Genomic DNA, 27325 nt, shown 5'->3' on the forward strand with positions numbered 1-27325 from the left:
GGCAGTAATTATTGGGAATACAGGTACAAGACTCAGCATTCCTATCCGTCACGGTTAATCACCTGAAGAAGGCCAGAGGATGAGTTGGGTAGAACATGGCGAAACAACAACCACTATGAAGATGAGGACAGCAGGTCCGCAAAAGAATGAATGCACAAATAAAAATGGAATCAGAAATTTAGAGAGCAAACAATATAGGGATAGTATTATTTGGATTATTCAAACCATTATTTTCATTTTGGATGTTATGTCCATAACGTTCTGACTGATGTAACCTCCTTCATGATATGTATCTTGTCGATTAAAAACATAACTTTCGGGTTTGTATTACAATACCTATAGATTCGAAAAAATTGTCAAAAAACAAATATATAACAAATAAATGTTATCAAACGCAAGATAAGTTACTTTTCTACCTAACTGGATAGTTTTTTAATGTTTTTATTTAATGTAACATGTTTATTCAACTCGAAAAACATACAGTGTTTACCAATGTATTGGAAAATTTAAAATGGCGCCGGACTCTCTCTTGAACACTGTAAGTTTGGGAAAATGAGTTAAAAATAAAAAACTATACAAAATACTGTTAGAAACCGACTTAATACATGTCAGCCTATGTCCCTGTAACATATATTGAGCAAGTTACTAACAGTATTTTGTATAGTTTTTTTTTTATTTTAATTCATTTTCCCAAACTTACTGTGTTCAAGAGAGAGCCAGGCGCCATTTTAAATTTTCCAATACATCGGTAAACACTGTATGTTTTTCGAGGTGAATAAACATGTTACATTAAGTAAAAACACTAAAAAATTATCCAATTAGGTAGAATAGTAACTTATCTTGCCTTCAATGACATTTATTTGTTATATATTTGTTTTTTGACAACTTTTTCAAATCTATGTGTATAGTAATACAAACCCAACTTTTTTTATATATAAAAACCATATTTATCAAAACAGAATGAAGTATGTACTGGATATAATATGTAATTGATGAAATTGATTGGAAATACAGATTTTTAAGAATTTACTTAGATCAAAAAATGTGTTTACATCAAAACAGAATTAAATATGTACCATGGTCTTCCCACCACCACTTATCACGCAACAACAGTGGATAAGGACTCAATATAACCTTTCGAATTGAGTTTGAGTCGCTTTTCAAAGATATTGTATAGCATAGCATGCTGTGACCGCCACTGGAAACACACTGCAGTCTCAAAAGAAAATAAAAAGAAATTTTCAGCACTCTCACGGCATTTGTGTTATTAGCACGAATTCTAAACTTCGACCTATTCTCTTCGCTGCTAAATACTTGACACATTTTCCTCCACAATTCATTTTTTCTTATTGCATAAACACTTCTTATATTTTGAAACTACATGCTCCCATGATCTTTTTTTTTTTTTTTTATAAAGGAATCATCACTTAAGGCCCAGGGGCTACCCGAGGATAAAGATTAAAGAGTGTACATTAATCTAAAGGACAATATCATAGTAATCGCTAGAAGTGTGAGGGAAACTTAAAAACTTGTTTACGTTAGACTTGAAGACGAGAATTCCACAGGTGTGCTGTTCTAAGTAAGAAGCTTTGTTCATGGAATCTACGTTTGGGTTTAGGCACAGATAAAGAGTGGGGGAAATTATGGATAGTATTTTTCACATTATATAGACGTTACATTTCTAGTGCTTCGTACATGGCTAGACTTAACTAGCCCTCATATTCTTGTTGACTTTCAAACGCAGAAGTCAGACTTGAATCGTAATTATCTTCTCCATGAGATGACAACAGCATTTTTCAAAAGATTCGACTCTCAAATTGTAATTTTATCTTCTAGATAACATTTTTTTTTTTTTTTTTTACACGGTGGTCACCACTTATCAAGGCCCGGAAAGCAACTTGGGGATAAGGGTTATTGCAAGTACAGTACGTTAGTGTGGAGATTTAATGAAGTGTCTACTTAAGGGGGCGGTTCATCAGGAATTTGTTTACATTGGACTTGAAGCCATCCAGGTTGTAGTCAGGTGGGAAGCAGGCAGACGGAACAGAGTTCCACAGGCGTGCAGTTCTAAAAAAGAAGCTTCGTTCATGGAATCTACGTTTTGATTTAAGCACAGATAAAGAGTGGGGGAAATTTTTGACAGTGGATTCAGCTAGACGGGTGTTTTTCGTAAAAGATTGGCGAGGGGGACCAAAGATTGGAGCTCAGACGAGCACTTGCCATGGAAATAACGATAAAACAAAGATAGGCTTGCAACGTCTCTTCTGTGGGAGAGAGGTTGCGGGGAAGAGAAAAAGGCATCCCCCACTAAGCCACAAAGTCTATTTTGTACTCTGTCAAGGCAGGATAGGCTGTTTTTAGCAGCTCCTGCCCAGATATGGCAGCAGTATTCCATCTCAAAAAGTCCGACTCTAGAATCCTTATCTAAACTTTTCCATAACATGACAACAATTTTCAAAACGTTTGACTTTCAAAGTGTATAAACAATTCTCCAAAAGATGACAACAGCATTCTTCCAAAGGTTCGACTTTCAAATTGTATTTTCATCTTCACCAGAACACCACAATTTTCAAAACGTTTCACTTTCAAAGTGTATAAACAATTCTCCAAAACATGCCAACGCCAACTGCAAAAAGTCCGACTCTCGTCTCGTGATGAAAGCTTCTTCATACCATGACAATTCTACTCACAAAGAGTCAGACTCTCGTCTATAGTCTCAAAAAAAAAAAAAAAAAGGAAGATATTCACACCATTAGCACGACTTCTTAACGTTGAAGTGTTCTCTTCGCTGCCAAACACTCAACACATCCTCCTCTACAATACATTCTTATCGCAGTCACACCTCTCATATGCAAATCATATTTTGAAATCACACGCACACATAATGAAAGACCATTACAGTTTAAGGGAAATTAATCATCAAATTTATCACAGAAACCATCTGAAAATACAAAAGTCTGAGTTTCATAAATAAAAGTTCAACAGACAGTAAATACATGACAGCCGTCAAGACAAGAACGGTCGTCTAAATAACTGCTTTTTATCAAATCGCTGTGCTGATATGGTAGTGATACGTCTCGCGAGCAAATTAGACAGTTTGTCTTATCTGGAATAAAATGAAAATGAAAAATAAGAAAAAATAATTTAATTTTCGTTCTTTGCTCAAAGATTAAAAAAATAAATTAAAACCTGGAAATTTTGTTTTGCTGCTAATGAAAATGTTTATGCAAATAAAAGTTGACAGGAATTATCGACCTTTGCTGCTTTTTCTTTATATTATTCTCTAGTTGACTCATTCACTGAAATTATTGATGATATATATATATATATATATATATATATATATATATATATACTAGCAGTTCAGCCTGGCTTTGCTTAGGCCCTATCTACTGTTCATAACTTTATATATATATATATATATATATATATATATATTAAAAAGTTTGAATCATGTCCAGGAAACCTACATTCAAAATTTCAAGTGTTTAGACCCAAAATTGGCAAAGGAGTTTGTTAGAGTCTGCAAAGGTCAGCTCTTTCAAGTTTGACCTCTTGGCAGCAAAATTTGCACCCAAAAACTGATTAAAAAGCTTGCCCTATGTCTAAATACACTTTATGTAAAATTTCAAATGTTTAGACCAAAAATTGGCTAAGTAATTTGGTAGAGACCGCAGAGGTCAATTTCTTCTTTTAAATTTAACCCAAATTTTGACCCCCTTAACATTTATTGTTTTGGGCTCAAATCAAATTAAAAAGTTTGATCCGTGTCCAAATAACTTACATCTAAAAATTTAGAACTAAAATTGGCAGAGGAGTTTGGTAGGGTTTTCAAAGGTCAAATTGTTGAACTTTGGCCCCTTGACAGCCAAATTTCTGTCTGAAAACCGATAAAAAAAGAGTTTCCCCAAATCTCAGTACCCTTTATGTCAAATCTCGAGTCTGTAGACTGAAAATGGATAGAGTAGCTTTGTAGGGAAATGTACAGATAGACAATTTCACACATATATATATATATGTTGTATTGTTATCATTAAAGGAGACCGTTGTATGATCGTCTAAATGTTCTGTCTATTTGGGATATATTCATATCTAATTGCTCATATGCAGTTGTGTGTGTGTGGTACATGTATTTTGGACATACCTTACTTCATACGTCATTGATCTTATCCACCTGGAATTCATTTTGTTCTTGGATGGGATACTGGGAATCTGTTTTGGATGAATATTCATTCACTCCAAGATGATGAATGGTTTTTTATTCACCTTCCAGATGTCGATCACAGAAGAATGGAAAGTGAATGTCTTTGTTTGCGTGGTTCTTATTTTCACACACGTCAGCGCCCCCCCCCTCCAGTGAAAGGGAGGGGACGACCTGTTAAGCAGTCTGTTCTTCTCCACGTCCAAACCCAAACTATCTGACTCCAGCTAACCTGATTGTGTGACTCACATGCAGATCCAATCAGCTGACCCTCACTTCCGGTAAAACGTGTCTACAATATAATTTACCATATTTCTTTTATGTGTTCGACCTATTTCCTAACATATATATATATATATATATATATAATTACATTGAGTTTCTTTAATAAGGATTGGTATATATTATAAGTAAATATATTTTTACAGAAATATATATATCAGTAAGTTTTTAAAATATATATGGTAATTAAGCTACACAGAATTTTCCATGTTTAATCCTTGTGAGGATTTGTCAGGCTACTGCATGGAATTGATGTTTTTATGTATCTCTGTAGTACGGGGTTTGCTAGTTAACCAGCCAGATTCTTTGTTATTCACACACACCCATTTATTGTAGCCAGTGGGCGCATGTTTATCAGGTAAGAGTTCACATGAGCTCTAATTCACTTGTTTCTTTGTTCTTTTTGGCAGGAATCAGGTTGCCCTTTTCTTTTGTGCTGGGAAGTGACCTAGTTTTAATCTGGATATTTTTCACTTACATATATACAAGTGTTTTGTTTATTTGTTTATTAATTATTATTATGATTATTATTAAAGTCGTCCAAGGTTGCTGCGAGGAAGGTGGGCTGTATTTATTTGCTTCCTCACTGAGCAAATTAGGCATAAGGCCGTTTATTAATGTGGAGAGAAGGTGGGGGGAGGGAAAAGGGGACCAGCTCCCGATGGGTGGGAAATGGGAGCTGGATAGTGACAATAGATATGAAGGGTTTCCTCTACATTGACCAAGGTCTGATATGTGGGGTTAGCCCCACATATGGTCTTTGCTTGCAGTATCTGCCGGAAAAGATACTACACTTTGATCTTGGCCTGAAGGCCACAAAGGTCCCCCTGTCTGCGAGGAAGTTGGGCTCTCTCTACTATGCTAGAAAGTTACTTACACCTGAAAGTATTCTGTACCTCTACTATTTGCCCATGTATGGAGTATTGTTGTCACATTTGGGTTGGTGCATCTGCTACTAGTCTCACTCCTGGGCAGGGTTCAATAGAGAGTCGCCAACCCGTTAGGTCTTCTAAGCTTCAACCTCTGTTCCACCGACGAAATGTTGCATCCCTCTGCCTGTTTTACAAGTATTTTAATGGTAAATGTTCTGATGAACTACAAGCCCTTGTACCCCCTCGACATAAATACCCCCTGTCAAACCCGACAAGCAGCAAAGTCCCACCCCTACACAGTAGAGATCCCTAGATGTAAGAAAGCCTTCTACTCTAAGAGTTTCTTCCCCAGAACTGCTAGACTTTGGAGCTCCCTTCCGGGTTCCTGCTTCCCCAACTGTACTGACATGCAGAAGTTCAAGTGTAATGCGAACAGACATCTTGCTACTCAACTCTCTACATAATATCCCTGCAACTTATGTCTCTGATAGTACATCAAAGTGGCACTATGCCTTGTGTGGGGTTTAAGTTTAATAAAAAAAAAAAAAAAAAAATTTTTTAATACCACTGTTCGAAAATAAATATACTTTCGAATAAATTAATAAATAATAATGTGCATTATATATTTTTAAAGTTTTAAGTAAATAAAGTGATAAAAATGTGAACATCATAAAATGGCATTTTCGGTAAAGTTTTGTAAAGACTGCCCCCGGATTTGTAAATGCTCATACTGTGTTTGTATTGAGAATTTTGTCATGAAATTTAGAAACTAACCAGAAGAGAAGTCGCCTTTATAGTTTGGGGTGTACGAAATACTTTTGATCACCGTTTTTTTTTGTTTGGATTATTTGGATTAATCGAACTACTGTTCTCATCTTGAGTGATTTTCACAACACTTCAATCGATATAACGTCCGACATTTTTCAGGTATATCTTGTCAAACTCCGGAATTTGGAGGGAATTTCGAGCGGAACCCTTTATTTACTTCACGGGGGTAGCATGCTCTTTTTCCGTCAATCATGACTGGATAGAAGTCCTAAGTAATTCACAAATGTATTTTTCAATTGAACTTTTAATCTTCAGGAGAATATCACTCTTTTTTTGATTTTTCCAAGTACTCTAACCACTGTGCCACGGGTCCTTGTGGACAATTCTAGTACAAATTTTAGGAGCCTTAAACCTATTTTTATTTGGAGTTATTAATATCACTAGTTATTACTAATTATTACGATATACTGACATATATATATATATTAATGATTTTACTTATTATGTGTATATATTATCTATTGTTTGTAATTAATGTAATCCATATGACATCAGGACAGTATTCAGAAGCGATTCAACTCTTTGGAAACAGTTTGTGAGAGTCAAGCTCCATACAGAAAAAAATCATGACTAAGAACTGTCTATATGAAATCCCATGTAAATGTGGAAAACTATACAAAGGTGAAACGTGTCGTCCGTTGAAAGTACGGTTAGAAGAACATTGAAAAGCCGTAGCATGTGGAAACATGGACAGACTGAAAAGTCAGGTATAGCTGACCATATCTGGAAGGAAAAAAGAAACCATCTACCATCATGGGACGAAGTAAAAATTATAGACAGAGAAGAACGGTGGAGAGTAAGACGGCTGAAAGAAGCAGCACATATGCTGGGGAATAACCAATTAATAAGTAGACCTAATAAAGAATTTAATAGGATATGGGAACCATTAATTACTTTTTACTGTTTTTATACATTAAAAGTATAATTGTGTATTGTTTTCTGTCGTGGTAGCTAGCAATTTAAAATGATGATACCCGGGGAAAAAACGTTTCGATTTAAGTTTAAATGAAATAACTATCTGTAGCAGCAGCAGTAATACTATTAGCGATAACATAGCTGTAAACAGACGGTTTTTATAAACTCTTATTCCAGAACGAATTAGAAAAAAAAAAAAAAAAATGAAAACATGAATATAAAAAAAAATGTTCTTACATATTTAGTTTGAGCTATTTTGTTATCAGAATTAAAATTAATCCATAATATAAATCTCAACTGTCTGTTTAAATGTATGTATGTACGTACGTATGTCTACAACTTTCAACAGAGGCGACGGATTTTCACGAGATCGGTATTGTTTTGAAGCTCGACCCTTCGGATGACAAATATCGAAAAATTGTTTAAAAACATTAATTCCTTCACCCTCAATTGGGCACTTTTCTACAGGGAGGAGTCGCTTTTTTCGCCGATATTTTCGAAAGTCATCCCCTCTTTTCAATTGACTAGCCTTAATCTAAATATTCATCACTTCTGGTTTAGCGATGGGTGCAACAGCAAACACGTCACGTTTTTTCTTTTTTTTTTTCACATTTTTTTCCTCCTTCACAGTACGGGTTCGAGCCTGCTTGCCTACTACCCCCCCTTTTTTTTTGCTCAACACACACCTCCAAACACCCGGGCAACGCCGGGCACCCAAGCTAGTCATAATTAAAGCAATCCCAATCAGTCCCGAGTTTTGAACTTTGTTCAACTTGCAATTTGTTGCATATGTCTGTGAAAATTTTTAAAATATTTATATGGTTGAAAAAACAAGAAAATAAACTTTCTAAATGTATAACTAGAAATGTATATGTTGGAAATTAAAATGTCTGTTAACTGAAGTTAATGCCGTGTGACCCACTTTTTGTCCTATGCCATATTGTAATGTTTTGAAGTGCTTGTTTAGAAGGATTTAATTCCGGTATAAGAGAATTAGTGGGCAACCAATCAGAGAAAGGAGACTTTCTCAAGGGTGACTTTATTACTTTGTGATTCAACTAGGAGAAAATTAACGGTATAACTGTATGTATGAACCAGTTACGTGGAACCTGTAGATTTCCTCCCAGTGTCAACTAGTGGTGGTGGTAGAACTAAATATTTAGAGGGTAAAATATTAATCAGAGGCCCACAGTATTAATGCTGGAGTCCCTCAAGTGTCCATCCGGGGCCCAACTCTCTTCCTGATTTACATCAATGATCTTCCAAAACACATACTTAAATCATTCGTTGACATCTATGCTGATGACACGACCATCTATGGCAACACATCAAAGGCCGTAAATGATAAAGTTCTCTGATTCTCTCTCCTCTTGAGCGCGTGGTACAGTGGGGGAAGAGGTGGCTGGTTACTTTTAATGCATCGAAAACCAAGCTCCTATCTGTACATCATCAACGCTCTGATCCCCATCTGGCATCAATTGAAATGGATGGCTCTCGTCTAGGGGAGTCTCCATGTTTTGACAAGCTTCTGGGTTTGACGTTTACTCCTGATCTGAAATGGAACACGTACATCAAGTCTGTTGCCAAGGTCGCTAGGAAAAATGGTGGGATCCTTCTACCGCTCCAGAAGATATCTCACTACTGATGCAATTCTCTATCTGTATAAAAGCCAATTACGTCCAAGGATGGAGTACTGTTGCCACATCTGGACAGGAGCTGCTAAACAGCCTATCTTGCCTTGACAGAGTACAAAATAGATTCCATGGCTTAGTGGGGGATGCCCTTTTCTCTTCCCTGCAACCTCTGTCCCACAGAAGAGACATTGCAAGCCTGTCTTTGTTTTATCATTATTTCCATAGCAAGTGCTCGTCTGAGCTTCAATCTTTGGTCCCCCCTCGCCAATCTTTCACGATAAACACTGGTCTAGTTGAAACCACTGTCATTAATTTTCCCCACTCTTTATCTGTGCCTAAACCTAAATGTAGATTCCATGAACAAAGCTTCTTTCTTAGAAGTGCATGCCTGTGGAACTCTCTTCTGTTTGCCTGTTTCCTACCTGACTACAACTTGGATGTCTTCAAGTCCAACATAAACAAATTCCTGATGAACCGCCCCCTTAAATAAGACACTTTATCAAATCTCCAATACTAACGATTACTACGATACTATCCCATTGATTATTGTACACTCAATAACCCTGATGGGCATAAGAGCGTCGGTGATATAAGGATTTCATATTAAAAAGCTAAGCCATAACATATTCAAAAGCCAATAATTATGAACCACTAACGATATATGTGAGTATCAAACGCTCTCTTAAAAAAAAAAAAAAAAACTCCTCTAATCCTACTCTTAACCCTAGGTACAAGTGGCAAACCTCCTCCTAAAACCTTCTTTAGCCCTGACAATAACCCTAAGTTCAAGTGGCAAGCTCCCCACCAAACAAAATTCATCTGAAAGCTACATATAAGCATCTAAAAAAGCAAATAACAAAAAAAAAATCCTTCTTTAAAGAAAACTGCACATGATTTATCTCCCATAAAAAAAAAAAAATTATTCAACTGTCCTAAAACTCCAGAATGGTCTCGTAATGGTGAATTATTTTACATTAAATTTATGTGAAACCAACCCTACTCTAAATTTTAAAATAGTCTTTGTATTATTTCTGTCAAGCCTTCAGAACGTTTACACATAATTTATCTTAGCCCTACCATTAACCCAAAGTCAGAGCGGCAAGCCTGCCCATCCTCTCATAATTGCACAATGACTCTCTTAAAACTACACCTAGAAAAAAAAAATGCACAGGATTTATCTTCCATAGGAAAAATGGTTTACTGCCCTAAAACCCTAGAATGGCTCCAAATGGGGAATCATTTAACATTAAACTCTAAAATAATTTTTGATTTTTTTCCATTAAAGCTTTTAGAGTGTTCACACATAATTGTCTAGAGAGGTAGAATCACATTTTGAAGAAGTGATCAGATGGGGTGGGAGTCACAGAAGGTTTTAATCTATATATATAAATTCGTATTCCTGTCTGTTTGTTTGTTTATTTGTCGTTTGTTCACAATTTGATTAATATATATACAAAAGGTCCATTACTTTATTATTTTATTCATTCTTATATATAATATGATTCTTGCAAAATATACGTTTAAGAGGTGACCTGATTTGCATATTACATTAAGGAAAATCGATTTTATTAAACAGTGGTATATTAGTTATTGTTTATAGTGAGCGAATTGTTTCAAGTGTTCTATTTAAGTTTATTATTTAAATTTGATTTATATTTATAACATATTTAATTTAATTTATTTATACCGACATTGATTTTTTTTATAACCCGGTTTGAGTTATTTCCCCTGGATGTTTACTTTGTTCTTTTTGTTTTTGTTTTCTTTTTCAGCATATATTAAAACTAAAAACTTTCAAGCATTATTTTTGGAATTAGTTTAAATAAAATAATTTCCAGGATTTCACAATTAATGTTGTAGTCCAGTGGATTTTTATTTTAAAATAAACAATCCAATTCAACTATGATTCTTTATTTAAAACAAAAACAAAAATAAAAAACTTTCATTTACATTTTTTTACCAGTATTTTTTTCTTCACATTTTTTTTGACAGCGTAACTGCTAATTTTTTTTCTTTTTATAACACAATAAGTCATAGCTCATCATTTTTATAACATAAAAACGTGTATTTCGGTTAACAGAAATTCTACTTTGGTATTTTTGAAACTGAATTATTTACAGTTTGTTTTCGTTGCAACAGATTGTAAAGAAAAATCTTTCTAGACTGAGGGAGCATAAAAGAAATTCGCTTAAACTGGAATATAGTCATAAAAAGGTGCTCAATATCCGGAGAAAAGCTTCTCTTCGTATCCCTTCTGCCAAAATATCTGGTGAAGAGTTTGTCACATACTTCTTTTTTTCAGGGGGGAAGGGGTTCATGTTTTCATTTGTTCTTTTATTTTTGAAATTTTTGTTGGAGTAACGATGGAGTTCCCATATAATAATGAAAAACTGCTCAGTATTCTTAGTATAGCAGGTATGGCCAAACCGAACTTCATGTTGACCCTGACAACGCTGGGTATCGATGCTAGTCTACAAAAATATCAAAGACATATTGCAACGTATTAATCTTTAAACAGTCCTGGATTTAGATTTCAGTTTCTTGTACATAAAAAGCATTACAATTCAGCTTTAACTTTTTTCCTGTTAATGGATACCTAGCATAGAATTGCAACATATTTACGTGCATTTAACTGCAGATTATTTGGAAACTATTTCTTTTCAGGAGCATTTTCTAATTCCTTCCACAAAAATATACTTACAAGGCAAATTTCATTGCTTAATATTGTGTTTTAACAAAGAAATAACATTTTTGCTGAAAAAAAGTAGTGTCAAAAAAATGTGACGAAATGCATATGATCTTAAAGAGGGAAAAATATCCAAACATGCAAGGCACAAAAATAGTCATAACTTCCTAAATTTTAATCAGATTTAAAAAATTCAAAAAGCCTCTTTCTTAGCTCGTCAGGCTCTTTCTTTGTATGCTATTGAAATATTTTCATGTTTATCACTATTTCTACATGAGCTAGCCTACAGTACTATTTTTCTACCTTACTTTGGTGATCGTCCACTTTTCTTGAGCTACTAGTAGTAAACATATAAACACATTTCTAATTAACACTCTGATGAGAAAATGTCATATAAAGTTGTCATGAGACTAAAACTTTCTTTTGAGATATATATATATATATATATATATATATATATATATATATATATATATATTGAGTAAAACGATTCATAATTTTGAATTAAAATCTGTTTCAAAAGGAAAACAAACAAAATCGATACATTGTACGATCCGGAAACGATGTTTTTATTGAAATAGACAATATGTCTTGAACAATAATTTGATAAAAGATTTTCTTTAAACAAAGTCTCCTCATCAGCAAAAATAGAGGGGGGGGAGATAAAGACACCAAAATAAAACTAGAATTTTTTGTAGTAAGACAGATATTCCCCCCCCCCGTAGTGTAAAGGTGTACGAAGTTACATTTGTACATAATAAACGACTATCTTCTCAGATAGAGTTTTATAACAATAATAAATCACTTCACGATAGTTTCATCGTTACATCCATTCTTTAGAAGTGGTTTATGATATTTTTTTCCACCTTTTTTCCTTCCTTTTTAATTTTCCTTCATTTTTTTTTTTAATTTCTTGCTGTTTTCTTTTCTCTTTTCTTTTTTTCCATTTTCTTTCTTCTGTCTTTGTATTTGTATTTGTTTCCATGTAATTTTTTTTTTTTTTTTTTGTCGTAATATTTTTATAACAAAGTTTATCTAAGCTGCCACAAAACATAATTTATCCAGGGACTTGAAACTTTAATAAAGAGATATTGAGATATTGATCAATTCTTTTAGGAATCGCATCTGTTTTCTTTTACTTACATTCAAATCAATCACAGACATGTTTACGCTAAGCCACATATCAATTTCGGCATAACCGTTGGTGTATGTATATGCGGGGGGGGGGGGAATTCTTTAAATATATATACTAGCAGATCTATATATATCTGTACTCCTATAAACTTTTGTGTGTGTGTGTGTGTGTGTGTGTGTGTGTGTGTGTGTGTGTGTTGATATTCATATTATAAACCCCTTTTTTCTATTTATTCACAAGGAAAATACAACTTCTTTATATATGGGTTGTGGAATTGTATTCATCTTCAAAAGATCTAGCTAATTTGTATATTCTTTAAAACATTCATTTCAATTAATTCCATTACTCGTTTTTTTTTTTTTTCGGTTTTCTTATGGGATGATCATCTTTAGTTAACTATTACATGTAATTATATTTATGCCGATATTCTACATGATTTATACTTGCATAATATTTGCGTAACAAGGTAATAGTAAATACAAACCTCTTTCTATATATATATTTATATATATATATTTATGTATTCACAGATGTTTCGTTTTGGTTTTAGCGATATGTTTTGAATGAATTCAATTATTTACGAAAGTGCATTTTTACCTAAATGCGAGTTGGGAATAATTTTCCCTTTTAACCAATTTGGTACCCTCACATGGGGAGCAGTATATATATTATTTTTAAAATGTAATTATCCACCGACACAACTCTACAACTCATCAGAGTGGCTGTATCTAGCGAGATTCGAAACCGGGACCCAACAGTAAAATGAGCCTAAACCCTTACCCCTGGACCATCTCGCCAACTGTCTGGATATATCGCGATTTACTTAGATGTTGTTTTGTTTTGGTTTTAGAGATATGTTTTGAATGAATTCAACTATTTACGAAAGTGCATTTTTACCTAAATGCAAGTTGGGAATAATTTTCCATTTTAACCAATTTGGTACCCCCACATGGGGAGCAGTATATATATTATTTTTAAAATGTAATTATCCACTGACACGTGTTTCGCCGTTTATGTATGCACATATTTTTGCCAGATCGTAAAATACACTTAAATATATATTAATTCATCCAGACTTCATATTTATTATCACAGAGACAATTCTCTATTGAATATTATATTGTACCTAATATATAGTAGTGATTTTAAAAGTTTAAAAAAAAAAAAATGATTTGATGTAATTAGGTAGAATTGAAACAAACATTTAGCCATGTTCTCTACTGATCTAGTCCATCTCTCTAGCTATCAAGAGATTGATAAAAAAAAATGTAATATTAAACGACTTGATGAAAACAGACGATTTTAACCATTTGGGTAGTTTTATTACCACACAAGCCAAAAGGACCGACATATAAAATCAACAGTAGATTCTTTGATATGACAGGGACACGTTTCAAATGAACATTTCTTTTTAAAGCACAATTGAACCATGATACTTGACTTTTTCATTTTAAACTTTAATTCAAGCTATTATCATCACACAGGCATGGAAAATCAACAATAGGTTCTTTGATATAACAGAGGTGCGTTTCAAATAAATGTTTCTCTTTAGAGCACAATTAAAGCATGATACTTGACTTTTGCGTTTTAAACTTTAATTCAAGCCATTATATATAAAAAAATAATTTTATGAAGTTTCCAACAAATATTTACCTCTCTTTTATTACAATTCGAACTCTCTGCAAAACACAATTCTTACTAATCGTCTTTGAAAATTATTTTATTAATAATTAATTTTCTAAATTATCGTTTTTCATAATTTTTGGATATGTTCATTATTGTGGTATGACAATTAAGTAGATACCATTGGTTTTATTTGAAACTAACAGCTGCACCACGTCTGCACACACAATGCCGAGTCAAACACAAAATCGAGTACAGTCAACATCATCTTACCATCAACGAACTCGGAATATGGGAAATTCCCATCCGCACAAAACAAAATCACTGGAAAGACAAAAATACCCTGTGAACTAAGGGTAAGGATAATGAGTAAACATTGGATAAAATGATGGTTAAAATTATTACGAACTTGCCAAGATTTGAACCTGGAATCTTCCGATCCATAGTTAGACGTGTTATCTATTACGCCACAAGTCCTGTTCGTATGCTGAAAGATGTTACCGCGACTGTATACAGACAGTGCTCAATTCCATTGACATGGCGAGGTAACTTTTTTGAAAATTGCACGAAACGGCCCAAAAACCCTTATTTCGGCCTTTTTTTGTGACTTGGCGTTGTTCATTATGAACCATATTTAGATAAGGACAATCTGGGGACTCCCATTTTTCAGGGAAAAAAATAATTTTTCAATTCAGTGCATCCGTTCAAAAATTTTATTACAATATATATACACACACACATACATAAATAAATAAACAAACATTTAGAATTTTATTAATAGCATAGATTCAATGTTTTGATTTCCGAATTTCGCTATTATAACCACAAAGAACCAAGAACTGTCTCCTTTTTTTTTTTTTTTTTTTTTTTTTTACATGGAGATCACCACTTATCACAGCCCGAAAGCCACTCGGGGATAAGGGTTATTGAAGTTTAATCTAATTTAATGAAGTCTAGTCTAAGATTATCTCCCTTGTCTAAAAACTACTCAGTATATAGATAACTTAATCTAATATATAAAAGGCTATATGCCTGTCCGTCTGTCTGTCTCCATATTTTCAAACTCTATCTCCTCCGAAACTAAAAGTCACAGAGTGGCAGTAGGTACCTCAATTGATTGGATTTTTTATGAACCATTCTGTGATGGGTCTTTAGCTGGTTAAAATAGTTTTTAAGGGGTTAAAAATGGGTCAAAAAATTGTTATACATTTTGTACATTCATCTTAGTTGATTTTGAATCAGTTCATATGCTTGTCACGTTGGTACATTACTAACGTCACTAGTTTTAAATGCTACAGTTTCAGTTTCAATTCTAGCTGATGGCACTCAAATACATTTTTTTTTTTTTTTTACTTTTGAAATCACGACTATAATAATATATGCAAAATCTGGACAAATTAAAATATATTTAAATGTATTTTACACCCGGGCAAAGCCAGGCGCCCCGCAACCCCCAGTAGTTATCTATGCTTTTATTCGAGGCTGAATAAAATTCTATAAACTACACTTCTCACTCAATTTTGTTAAAAATTACTTTATAAAACAAGTCAAATTAATCTAATCTTTAAAATTGATTGATTTTCATTCTGAATAGCCAATTTTCATGTGTTATTCTTCTACCATGTTATTTACAATAGTTTTAAGGTAGATAACTCTTTTTATATTCTTCAATCAAAAATAAGATTTGATTTTTCTCTCATAATTGAAAACTTTCCATATCAAATGTTTTAGCAGAATTACATCATTTTTAAATTAATTATGGCGGGAATAACATAGTAGAACAATAAAAAATGGAAATTTGCTAATCGCAATCAAAGTTTTTTGTTTTTTTTTTTCTTATGGAAATCGCTCCAGACAAAGGAAGCAAGAGTTACAATGGCTGCCAAAAGTAATCCCAAAGTCCACTTTCTATTTACTCTCTTTTTTTTTTCAATTTTCTTATGAAATTGTTCAAGCTGGCACTGTGCCATCCTACCAGATACCAAACATTCACTAACCGAGATATCTTTTTAAGATTCTGACTGCCCCTTTAAGTGCAATTGTTTGCATCTCTCTTGCATTTGGTTCACCATATTTTCCAGGTAGGTTTTTAAATTCTTTTTCATGGGTCCAGTTGCTTTTATAATTACTGAATGTCAGCTTAAATGCTATTTAAATCTAACTTTAAAGATATCACAAGATAACTTTATTTGTTATATATATAGATTTTAACTTCGGTGATCCAGCGGTGTGTCAACATAATTATGGCATATATATATATATATATATATATATATAACTACTTAATTTACTCACATAAAATTAATATATGAAAGTATAGATTTATGTGTAAACTTTAAGTATTTACTTCAAAAGTGCTCAATACGTAGGTAGAGCTAGTTAGTAATTTATAAAATATATATGGCGATTAAGCTACACTGAATATTCGGCGTTTCATCCACTCTAGGACTCTTCAGGCTTATGCGCGAATTCTGTGGTTGTTTATCCTTTTTATATGCTCCTCTTCTATTGAGATTTTAGTTAGCCAATTAGCTTTCTAGTATCCACCGCGCCCCTTCCTATCAGCCAATGGGCATGCATTTTATTGGACAAAGGATCCGTTTTAAAACTAGGTTAGTGTTTTTTTTTTATTGTTAGTTTATATATAAATATATATGTGTACATATATATATATATATATATATATATATATATATATATACATACATACATATATGTGTGATCGTTTATGTATATTCATATTTATTTGTTTGTTTATTTTCTATTGCTTTTGTTAGTTTTAAAACTATTTTGTATCACTATCCTAGAGTAAACTTTATTTTGTGAACACAGTTATTTGCTATTTCTCTTCTACAGTTTAATAGATGTTGGGGTTCTTTAAAGTTCAGGATAGCAAATTTTTCATGAAGGCATAATCTACATGGGTCGTCTAGGTGCCTACACATGGTAGCTTGTCTTATTATTTTCCATTTGACTACCGGCGAATGTCCGCTTTCTTTGAGTTCCCAGTATTTATTCGCTAGTGTTGTTTTTATACAGTGTTTTTTATTGTTGAATGTACTTTTGTGGTCATATATGAACTACAGGACTTTGGAATTCTCTTCTGGTTTCCACTTCCCCAACTGTATCGACATGCAGAAGTTCAAGTGTAATGTGAACAGACATCTTGCTGCTAAACTCCCTACATAGTACCCATGCAACTTAGGTCCCTGATAGTAACCCCCTACATCAAAGTGGCAACGTGCCTTGTTTGGGGTGAAAATGTAATAAAAAAATTTAAAAAAAAAAAAAAAATTCAAAAGATTATAAGGAAATAAAGTAGATTCCCACAGAAATATAAATTCCACAGCCAACAAATATATATATATATATATATATATATATTGCATAATTATGTTGACACACCGGTTCCTGCTGGATCATCTAAGTTAAGCAACATTGAACCTGATCAGAACTAAATGGGTGACCATTCCGGACTTCCAGGTGCTGTATATGCTCTCCGCTTATCTCGGCTTTGTTGCTAGTCATCTCCTGAAATTCTCCTTGCCACTGAACTCAAACAGTGCCGATCCAGGGGAGGTGTGGTTGGAGATTGCGCAACCCTTACCTCACAATTACATGCCTAGCTATCCCTACTGAGGGTATCCTTTGTCTTTTGAGAATGAATGGAGGCATCAAGATATATATATATAAGGAAGTAAAAGTTATGAAGCTGCCAAAAGTAAAGCCAAGATTCACTTTTTACTTTCTCTGAAAGGATGTCAGCTTAATGCTATTAAAATCTAGCTTAATCTTACAAGATAATTTTATTTGTTATATTTATAATATAAATCCCACCTGTCTGTTTAAATGTATGCATGCATGTTTGCATGTCTGCCTAAAACTTTCGACAGAGACGACGGATTTTCACAAGATCGGTATCTTTTTAAAGCTCGACCTTCAGACAAATATCGAAAAATTGGCTAAAAACATTAATTCCTTCACCCTCAATTGGGCACTTTTCTACAAGGAGGGGGGCGCTTTTTTCGACGATATTTTCGAAAGTCATCCCCTCTTTTTGATTGACTAGCCTTAATTTTAACCATCGCCACTTCTGGTTTGGCGATGGACGCAACAGCAAAGACATGATTTTGTTGTGTTTTTTTCTACGTTCTTTTCCTCCTTTGCAGTAGGGTTTGAGCCTACCTTCTCCCACATTAATTTTATTTTTTGCTCAACATCACACACCCAAATACCCAAGGAACGCCAGGCACCCAGGCTAGTGTATATATATATATATATACATATATATATATATATATATATATATATATATATATGTGTGTGTGTGTGTGTGTGTGTGTGTGTGTGTGTGTGGCAAAGAAAAACGCCACAATGCAAGCAATGGTAAAAATACCTCTTAAGAAGTGAGAAGTACAAAAAAAAAAATCAAAAGAATCACATCCCAGCACCTTCGATTGGAAAAGTAGCCGATGTTTCTGCTGTTCATGCTCCTAAGATCCGTAGGCATCAACAAACACACATCGAAAATTATCGTAATAATCTTTTCTCCTCCATACAACAATATGTGTTACCAACTGATAAAGTAATCAACAATTTTTACGGACGGGAGCGGGGGGGGGGGAGAAAAATAAAAATAAAAAAGACAAATTGCTCCCTGTACGCAGCCGCTATAATGCTCCTCATTTCATTCTAAATAAAAATCTCCATCATCCTTTAGCTGCAGGCCACCTTAAAGAATATGGCATTGTTTTTGTAAATAAAAAAAAAATTAAAAAACATTCTTTTTAGCTCATTTATAACAAAAATAAAACATTTTTCTCAATTCAACAAAAAAAAAAAAAAAAAAAAAAATCAGAAAAAAAAATCAAAATAAAAAAAAGAACATGTTACTGAAATTCTTCTGCGTCAGAAAAAAAAAAAAAAAATGAAGGCTGTGGAGTCAGTAATACTTGACTGTGACTCCTGAAATTTTAAACAGTCCAACAGGTAATGAACAATTTTAAGGAAGAGGAGCTTTGTTTTGTTTTTGTTTTACACCATATAAACCTTTTTCAGGTTATTTAATGCCAAATCCAGTAATTTGGGAAAAAATTTGTTCTTTACATCTTCCAATATTTTATTCATGGAGTTCAGTTTTATTGTTTTGTAGAGGAAAATGTTTGTTTGTTTTTTTTTAACATGCAGAACATGATTGATTTTGCAAAGGGGAACGAAAAAAAACTAAAAAAAAAACAATAACATCAATGTTCAGCATCCTGTATCTCTATAAAGCCACCATTCATCCAGGCATGGAGTATGGTTGCCAGATCTAGGTTGGTTGGTTGTTTTTGTTTTATGGCACATCAACCCTTTTCAGGCTATTTAATGCCGAATCCAAAGATTCTGAAGAAAAAAAATTTTTAATAGAATATATTTGTTGTTTTCAAGTCGGTTTCTATTTAATCCATAGTTGGGACCCTAACAGGTACTACCACTCTGGGTCAGAGTGGACCTGGGAGCAATGGCAATTAAAGGGTGGCTCCACACTTCCCAAAGCCTGCAAGCTGGGGCCTCACCACTGGATATAGTTTAAGGTCATATCCAGGACCGCCAGATTTAAGCTGATGCACATCCCCGACAAACCCGCTTACCAACAAAATCACACCCATTTCACTGTTGAGGTCCCTAAATGCTAGAAAACTTTCTACTCTACTAGTTTCTTCCCTTGAACAGCTACACTTTGGAAATCCCTTCCTGCTACCTGCTTCCTTCACTGTACTGATATGCAGAAGTTTAAATGAAACGTGAACCAACATCTTGTTAATCTTTCTTAGGCATGATCCCAAATAGTAGCCTCTTACGTCCAAGTGGCGATATGTTAGGGATGAATGTGAGTAAAAAAAAAAGTGCATTTCAGGTCAGAAAGTTAGTTTATTCAGTTTATCCGATAGCACCAGATAATGGAGAGGAGAAGAAAAACTAAAGAAATGAAGTACCACCTGTAGATTGTCACTAAAATGCTCATTCTAACAAGCCGAGCATGCAAGGTGCTCCTCAACAAGTGAAAAATTTACTTTCTCCATAACTAATATTTGTGCAAAATTTTCAAAGAAATCCAAGGCATGAATATTGAGAAAAGTGTAAATAAATCAATGGATGAACGAGTTGGAGGCAATTTTACCCCTATAATGACTGCTAGGGGAACAACCAGAGTTATCTCGGAAAATTTGTTCTTGTGAAAATTTACTTTCACCATGACTAATGTTTGTGCTAAATTTCCAAAAGAATCCAAGGCATGGTTATTGAGAAAAGTGCGGACAAATGAATAGATGAACAATTTGAAGGCAATTTTACCCCTATAATGCCCCCTAGGGAAACAACCAGAGTCATCCTTGAAAATCCATTCTGGCAAAAATTTCACCATGACTAATGTTTGTGCAAAATTTAAAAAAAAAACAAGGAGTAATTATTGAGAAAAATGCAGACAAACGATTTGGAGGAAATTTTACCCTGACAATGCCCGCTAGGGGAACAAACTGAGTTATCTCGGAAAATCCGCTCTGACAAAAATTTATTTTCACCATGACTAATGTTTGAGCGAATTTCCAAAAAAATCCAAGGCATAGTTACTGAGAAAAGCACGAACAGACGAATGGGGGTGAATTACTAGGTCCAATCCCTCCTTTGTCGGGGAACCAAAAAGAGAGAAAATTTCCTTAACTCTTTATCTGCAGACTATTTTAAAGAATACAGCATTGTTCTGTAATAGAGCATTTAAACCAAATTCTGTTCAGCTAATTTGCTAGCAAAAATGGTGCATTCTTCTTAATTTTGCAGTGAATAACCAAGAAAAAAAAAGGGTCATCAAAATTCTTTTGGATTGAAGTTTTTATATTTCTGCATATTTTATATTTCTGGGAGGGTCTGTAGGGCATAATCACGCTGACACACGGGTTTCTGTCAGATCACCAGAGTTAAGCAACACTGAGCCTGGTCAGTATTAAAATGGGTAACCATTTGTGATTTCCAGGTGCTGTGTGTGCTCTCTGCTTATCTCGGCATTGTTTCCAGTCATCTTAAAACTCTCCTTACCACTGGACTCAAGAAGTGCCAATTCAGGAGAGGTGTGATTGCTGATTGTGCAACTGTTGCCGCACAATTACATGCGCAGCTACCTTTACAGGGGTGTCCATTGTTTCTTGAGGCTGAACGGAGGCTTCGCAACTGGGCGGGGGGGGGGGCGTTTTTCATCATGTATCTTTCTTCATTTTTTTTTTTTTTAAAGCTGAAGTCAGCGCATTTTTACTCACTTTCTATGTAATGAATATGCTTTGATTCCGACTCGGCAGCCCTGGAAACAACAGATTTGGTTTCAAATGGCTTCAGAAATTCATTTCATGGAATGCATACAATAGTAAGAACGCCAATCATCATACTCTGGCTAATATTAGCATTTTAAAAAGTTCAATTTTAACTGTGGCATACATTGAGAAAATTTCAGATCCTTAAGAATAAAGTTGGCTAGGGATTTTTATTCTCGAGGCCCCCAAAATCGACAGATTAGAGCATTCCTGTAATGACTTGGTTCCTATTGACTGCAGTGTGATGCTGGTTCTGTGCAGTTCTAGGAGGTCCACCCTCCCAGGCTTTACCTTCTCTCTTTGAGAAAGGGATTAGTTTATTGCTAATCCCCTGAGGTGTCCTTACTGAGGAATGCTGACAGAGCTGTCTAGATATTAATTGGTTCCCAAAATCAACAGAGATTAGACCATTCCTGTAATGATCCAGTCCCTGTTGATTTTGCAGTGGGAGTTTAGTTCTGTGCAGTTCTAGGAGGTCCGCCCTCCCATACTTTGCCTTCTCTCTTTGAGAAAGGCGTTAGTTTATTGCTAATCGTCTAAGGTGCCCTTACTGGGAAATGCCGACAGGGTTGCCCAGGCATTTCCTCAGGAGGGTGGGGGTTGATTTCTCAATCCCATTTTCCAACCTTGGTGTCAGAGTTCTTGCAGTGGGGGGAGAACTGAATACCTTATCTCAGAACGAATAAAGGGAAAGATGGCTAAAGAATATTCTACTTTAAAAATAAGAAAAGAAATTAAAAATAAAAATCTTACCAACTACGCTTTTCTTTTTCTTTTTGTTCCTTTTCTTGGGCTGTTTCACTTCACTAGTAGCAGATTGGAAATTTCCGCTCTTTATGCTGGGTCCTGGAAACAAAAAGAAAAGGTCCCATGTAAATGTGGAAAACTATACAAAGGTGAAACATGTCGTCTACTAAAAATACAGTTAGAAGAACATTGAACATGTAGTGGGGCACAATCTTTTACTTGGTGATACGAGCACCAAAATTGAAATTTGGCAGGTTTGCTTCTGCAGCCATCTTGAACTTTCTGATTGCTAACGTTCTTTTTAAAATGCATGTTCTGAACGTCATTTGTGCCAATTTTGGTGCTTGTATCACTAAGTGAAAGATTCTTATGGAATATTAAGATAACCTGCCTCACTAATGGAGAGATTGAAAAATCAGGTATGGCCGACTATATCGGGAGGGAAAAGGGAAACCATCTAGCATTATGGGTCGAAGTAAAAATTATAGACAGAAGAACGGTGGAGAGTAAGACGACTCAAAGAAGTAGCACATATGCTGGGCAACAATCAATTACTAAATAAATCTAGCATAGAATTTAACACATAGGAACCATTAATTAGAAATGATAGATAATATATACAGCGCACAATAAATAATCAATAATATACAAGTTAGAAAAGCATTTCATCCAAGGCATAAAAATTGTTAAACAAAATGTTTTTACTATAGGCTTTAAAAATAAAGGTACAAGATTCAATTTAAAATTTATTTATCTTCAAAGTGCACTTTTATAAATTTTACAAAGTAAGGTATAAAAATTTAATTTAAATTGAATCAAAAAATTACCTTGGATTTATTTTATGTAATGTACATTTTGTTGCACTTTAAAAAAAAAAAAAAAACATTGAAAATTTTATATCTATATCATTAATTGCTAGATGAAAGGTAATGTTTTTAAATTGTAACAAAATGTACATTACATAAAATAAATCCAAGGTAATTTTTTGATTCAATTTAAATTAAATTTTTGTAGCTTACTTTGTAAAATTTATAAAAGTGCACTTTGAAGATAAATAAATTTCAAATTGAATCTTGTACCTTTATTTTTAAAGCCTATAGTAAAGATATTTTGTTTAATAATTTTCATGCCTTGGATGAAATGCTTTTATAACTTGTATCTTATCTTTTTAAGATTATATTTTAAAACTCTCCTTCTCTCTATTTCAGTTTGTATTTCTCCTCACACCACAACTCATTTTTGCAACCCCCGTTTTGTATTATTACAGGACTGAATATTCTGTTTCAGTTTGTATTTCTCCTCACACCACATCTCATTTTTTTGCAACTCCCTCTATGTAATACAGGTCTGAATAATGAGAAAATCTGAATTTTTTTTTAACAAAAACTTTAAAATAATTTTTTTAGATAAAATTTTTTTAAACTTCTTTCAGAATAGAAAATCTTTAAAATTTAATAAGGAACATATTTCACATAGGTTTCATTAACAAATATTCAGTACATAATGAGAAAAATATAGATGAAAATTTCAAAAGGACTCTGGTTACGGTCAATAGTAGTCCTCGCCAGCGAAAGTCTTTGTCATTGTTATTCTATTATTATTTAAAACATTTTGTGTCCTGCTCTTTCACAGGAGGACTAATATACAGTAATATATATATATATAGTACTATGTAGTAATAATAATTAATAACAAAATAGTAATATATACAACTACAGGTTGAAACGATAAAATTGTTGTCCTAAAGAAAACAACAGCTTTATTTTAAAACTTTTATCGAAAAAAATCAATTTAGATAACTTGATTATGTTGTAGAGCTGATATCTATTCAATGTAGCCACCTTCAGCTTCAATCAGCGCCTCGATACAGGTCCAGAACTGAGAGCATGCCTTTTCCACAAGCATTGTTGGGAGCTTGGCAAATACTCGGCAAATGATAGTGATCAGACGGACTTTGGTGTCGTGGGAGGTCATGTTGGAGTCTCGACATATGACCAAATAAAGTAGTTTGGCGGGTTCAGGTCAAGAAGGGGGCGGATGGGAAGGGGGGGGAGCAGTGAAAGAAGGGTACAAAGTCGTAGCACTCCTTCTGAAGCCAAGCCTGGGTCTCTTTGGACTTGTGGGCCTGCGTGTTGACTTTCAAGCCAACTTCGAAGATGTGAGGTGGCATGAAGTGGTCCTGACTTGAAACCACACCAAAGACCATAACCATGGCCGGAAACTTTGTTTTTTATCACTCTGGGCGCGTCCCTATTACTCATGGAAATCCAGCAAAGCATTTTAAGGGTGCTGGCAATGGTCCTGTTTTAACTTGGATCGGTAGAGAGCATGAGTTGTACAGCAGCACATCTCCGATCTCGCTCGTTGAACATTGTGTCACTTTCAGACATGATAGAAGGCTCCTATCGCTCTTGGGATTTGCACACAACTGGCCAACTAGTAGGTGGTCTGCAACCAAAAAGAAAACCGGTTTTTATCAAACGGAAATGGAGTCATGTCCTCTTTTCTAGATTGACAATTTTATTGTTCCACCCTGTAGGAATAAAAATAGGTTTAAGGCTCCTAAAATTTGTACTAGAACTGTTCACAAGGACCCGTGGCATAGTGGTTAGAATACTTGGCAAAAAATCAATTGTAAAATGTGATTAGGCACAAGGCCACTCAAAAATTGGGGAGGGTGTGCCTATGGACATCCTCATCCCTGTACCTTTGCTCGTCTATGCTTGATCCTAAAGTCCTCATTCACCACAATACCTCAAGCAGGGGGTCGTCCTACCAAATATTCAGGAATCATATCGAATGTGTATGCATGTTCATTTTGATCTTAGCCTAAAGGCCAAGAAATCTCTTATGGCATTAAGAGTTAAAGCTATCTAAATGCTTTTGCAATTCTCAAAATAAGCAATAATCCAAGAGAGCTAGGCCAAGAGAATATGCCGGATGAGGCAAGATTTCCCAAGAAAATTCTCCTGGAAGATTTTTGATCAGTAGTACTGTGTGAGGAAAAGCATTATCATGATGGAAGGTGACCCCATTTTTTTGTTGATTTAAATAAGGTCGTTTTCGGATCAACATAAGCGTGAGAATATTGCAGAAAAATATGAATGATGCTTTAATAATTTGAAAGTTATAAATTAATCATGGTGATATGTTTAAATAATTACAATATGCATGAAATAAAATATAATGGTTTAAAATGGCCCTTCGACAAAGTGGCAAAAACTTTTGCATCAACTTGATAGATAACTCATGTCCTTAAACTTAAGTTCTAACAGAATTGTCTCCCTTACATTTTTAGCTTTTTGGCTCATTACTTTAAATTCTCTCTATTGTTTAAATCTTAATAATGAAAAAAAAAAAAAGAGGTTGATATGCTGTAAGAATGGCAAAACGAACCATTATCACATTTCTTTTAAAGACTGATTACAAGATTTAAAAAAAAAAAAAAAAAAGAGTAAATCAAAGTTGTTAAAATAAAAATAAAAAATTAAAATAAATCTAAGTAAGTCTGGACCCAAAATGTACCACGTCACATCATTCGCTTTACATTCTCCTGTCTGGAACCCACATCTCACCCTTCGACCTTTCCACGATTTCGACAAATCAAGCTAAATCAATAAGCAGTCCACTTTTATTGGCCGCGAAATTTAATTTGCCACAGCTAATAGCAACCTCTTAAGCATTGTTAAAAGCTATTCTCGGTTCTTATAAATAGGTACTGAATGAAGAAGACATAAAAGACTGACCAAAATGGCATCACGATACCAATTTAAAATCTCAATAGTTTCGTTTCGCTTATTTAGTTTTATAGTTTATCAACCCTTTAAAGTTTTAAGCATTTCATGCCAATCTCTGTCATTTTCGTCAAAGAAATTTTATGCCTCAAGATATTTATAACTTCAAATGTTTGTTTTGATGATATGTGTGTGTGTGTGTGTGTGTGTGTGTATATATATATATATATATATATATATATATATATGTATATATATATATATATATATATATAAAAGTGAACGTATCTGTGTACATTTCCCTACTCAATAACTCTGTCAATTTTAAGTCTACAGACGCGAAATTTGATATACAGGGTACTGAGATTTGGGGAAATCTTTGTGATCCGTTTTCGGCCAGAAATTTGCCTGTTAAGAGGTCAAAGTTCAACGATTTGACCTTTGAGAACTCTACCAAACTTCTCAGAGAATTTTGGGTCTAAACACTTGAAGTTTCAGATATAGGTTCCTTGAACATGGATCTAACTTAATAACTTGATTTGAGCCCAAAACAAATGTTAAGGGGGGTCATAATAGGGGTCAAAGTTAAAAGAATTTGACCTCTGCAGTCTCTACCAAATTACTCAGACAACTTCTGGTCTAAACATTTGAAATTTTACATAAAGGGTATTCAGAGATAGGGCAAGCTTTTTAATCGGTTTGGATCGAAAATTTTTAGTTACCAATATATAAATGTATGTATGTATGTATGTATGCATGGATGTATGTTTGCATGTCTGCCTAAAACTTTTAAAAGGTCAGTATCGTTTATAAGTTCGACTTTTTAGACGACAAATATCGAAAAATTGGCTAAAAACATTAATTTCTTCACCCTAAACTGGTCACTTTTCTAGAGGGGTGAGGGTCGCTTTTTCACTGATATTTTTGAAAATCACCCTCTCCTCTCGATTGTCTAGCCTTAATTCAAATATAAGTCACTTCCAGTTTGGCGGTGGTCGCAACAGCAAAGACATCAAGTTCCCCCCCCCCCCGTTCTTTTCCTCCTTCCTGGTATGAGTTCAAGCCTGCCTTCGTACTACTTATTTTTTTTTCAACATACACATCCAAACACCCGGGCAATGCTGGGCTGAAATGCTAGTATATATATATATATATTTAAATTTTATAGAGGGAAATAGACGTGGAGTCTAAAGAGCAAAATTTATTTTAAGGTGTCAATACTTTAAAATAATCTTGCTCATAATACTGCAGATATATAATAAGCTCAATAGGTATATTTCTTCTAGAGCTATATTAATATTGATTATAAAGATTAATAATTATAA

The 27325-nt window shown here is 34.0% G+C and overlaps 1 protein-coding gene across 1 annotated transcript in view; it reads right to left on the reverse strand.

Moving 5' to 3' along the window:
* Positions 1-27325, reverse strand: part of LOC145243468 (uncharacterized) — a 132680-nt gene that overhangs the window by 47941 nt on the left and 57414 nt on the right. The window contains exon 2 of the mRNA XM_080106403.1: positions 22273-22365. Within this exon, the coding sequence (XP_079962529.1) occupies positions 22273-22365 (93 nt within the window). The remainder of the gene's footprint in view (positions 1-22272; positions 22366-27325) is intronic.

The sequence above is a fragment of the Euprymna scolopes genome, chromosome 22 (assembly GCF_053919585.1).
Source record: "Euprymna scolopes isolate OS-2025 chromosome 22, ASM5391958v1, whole genome shotgun sequence".
NCBI lineage: Eukaryota > Metazoa > Mollusca > Cephalopoda > Sepiida > Sepiolidae > Euprymna > Euprymna scolopes.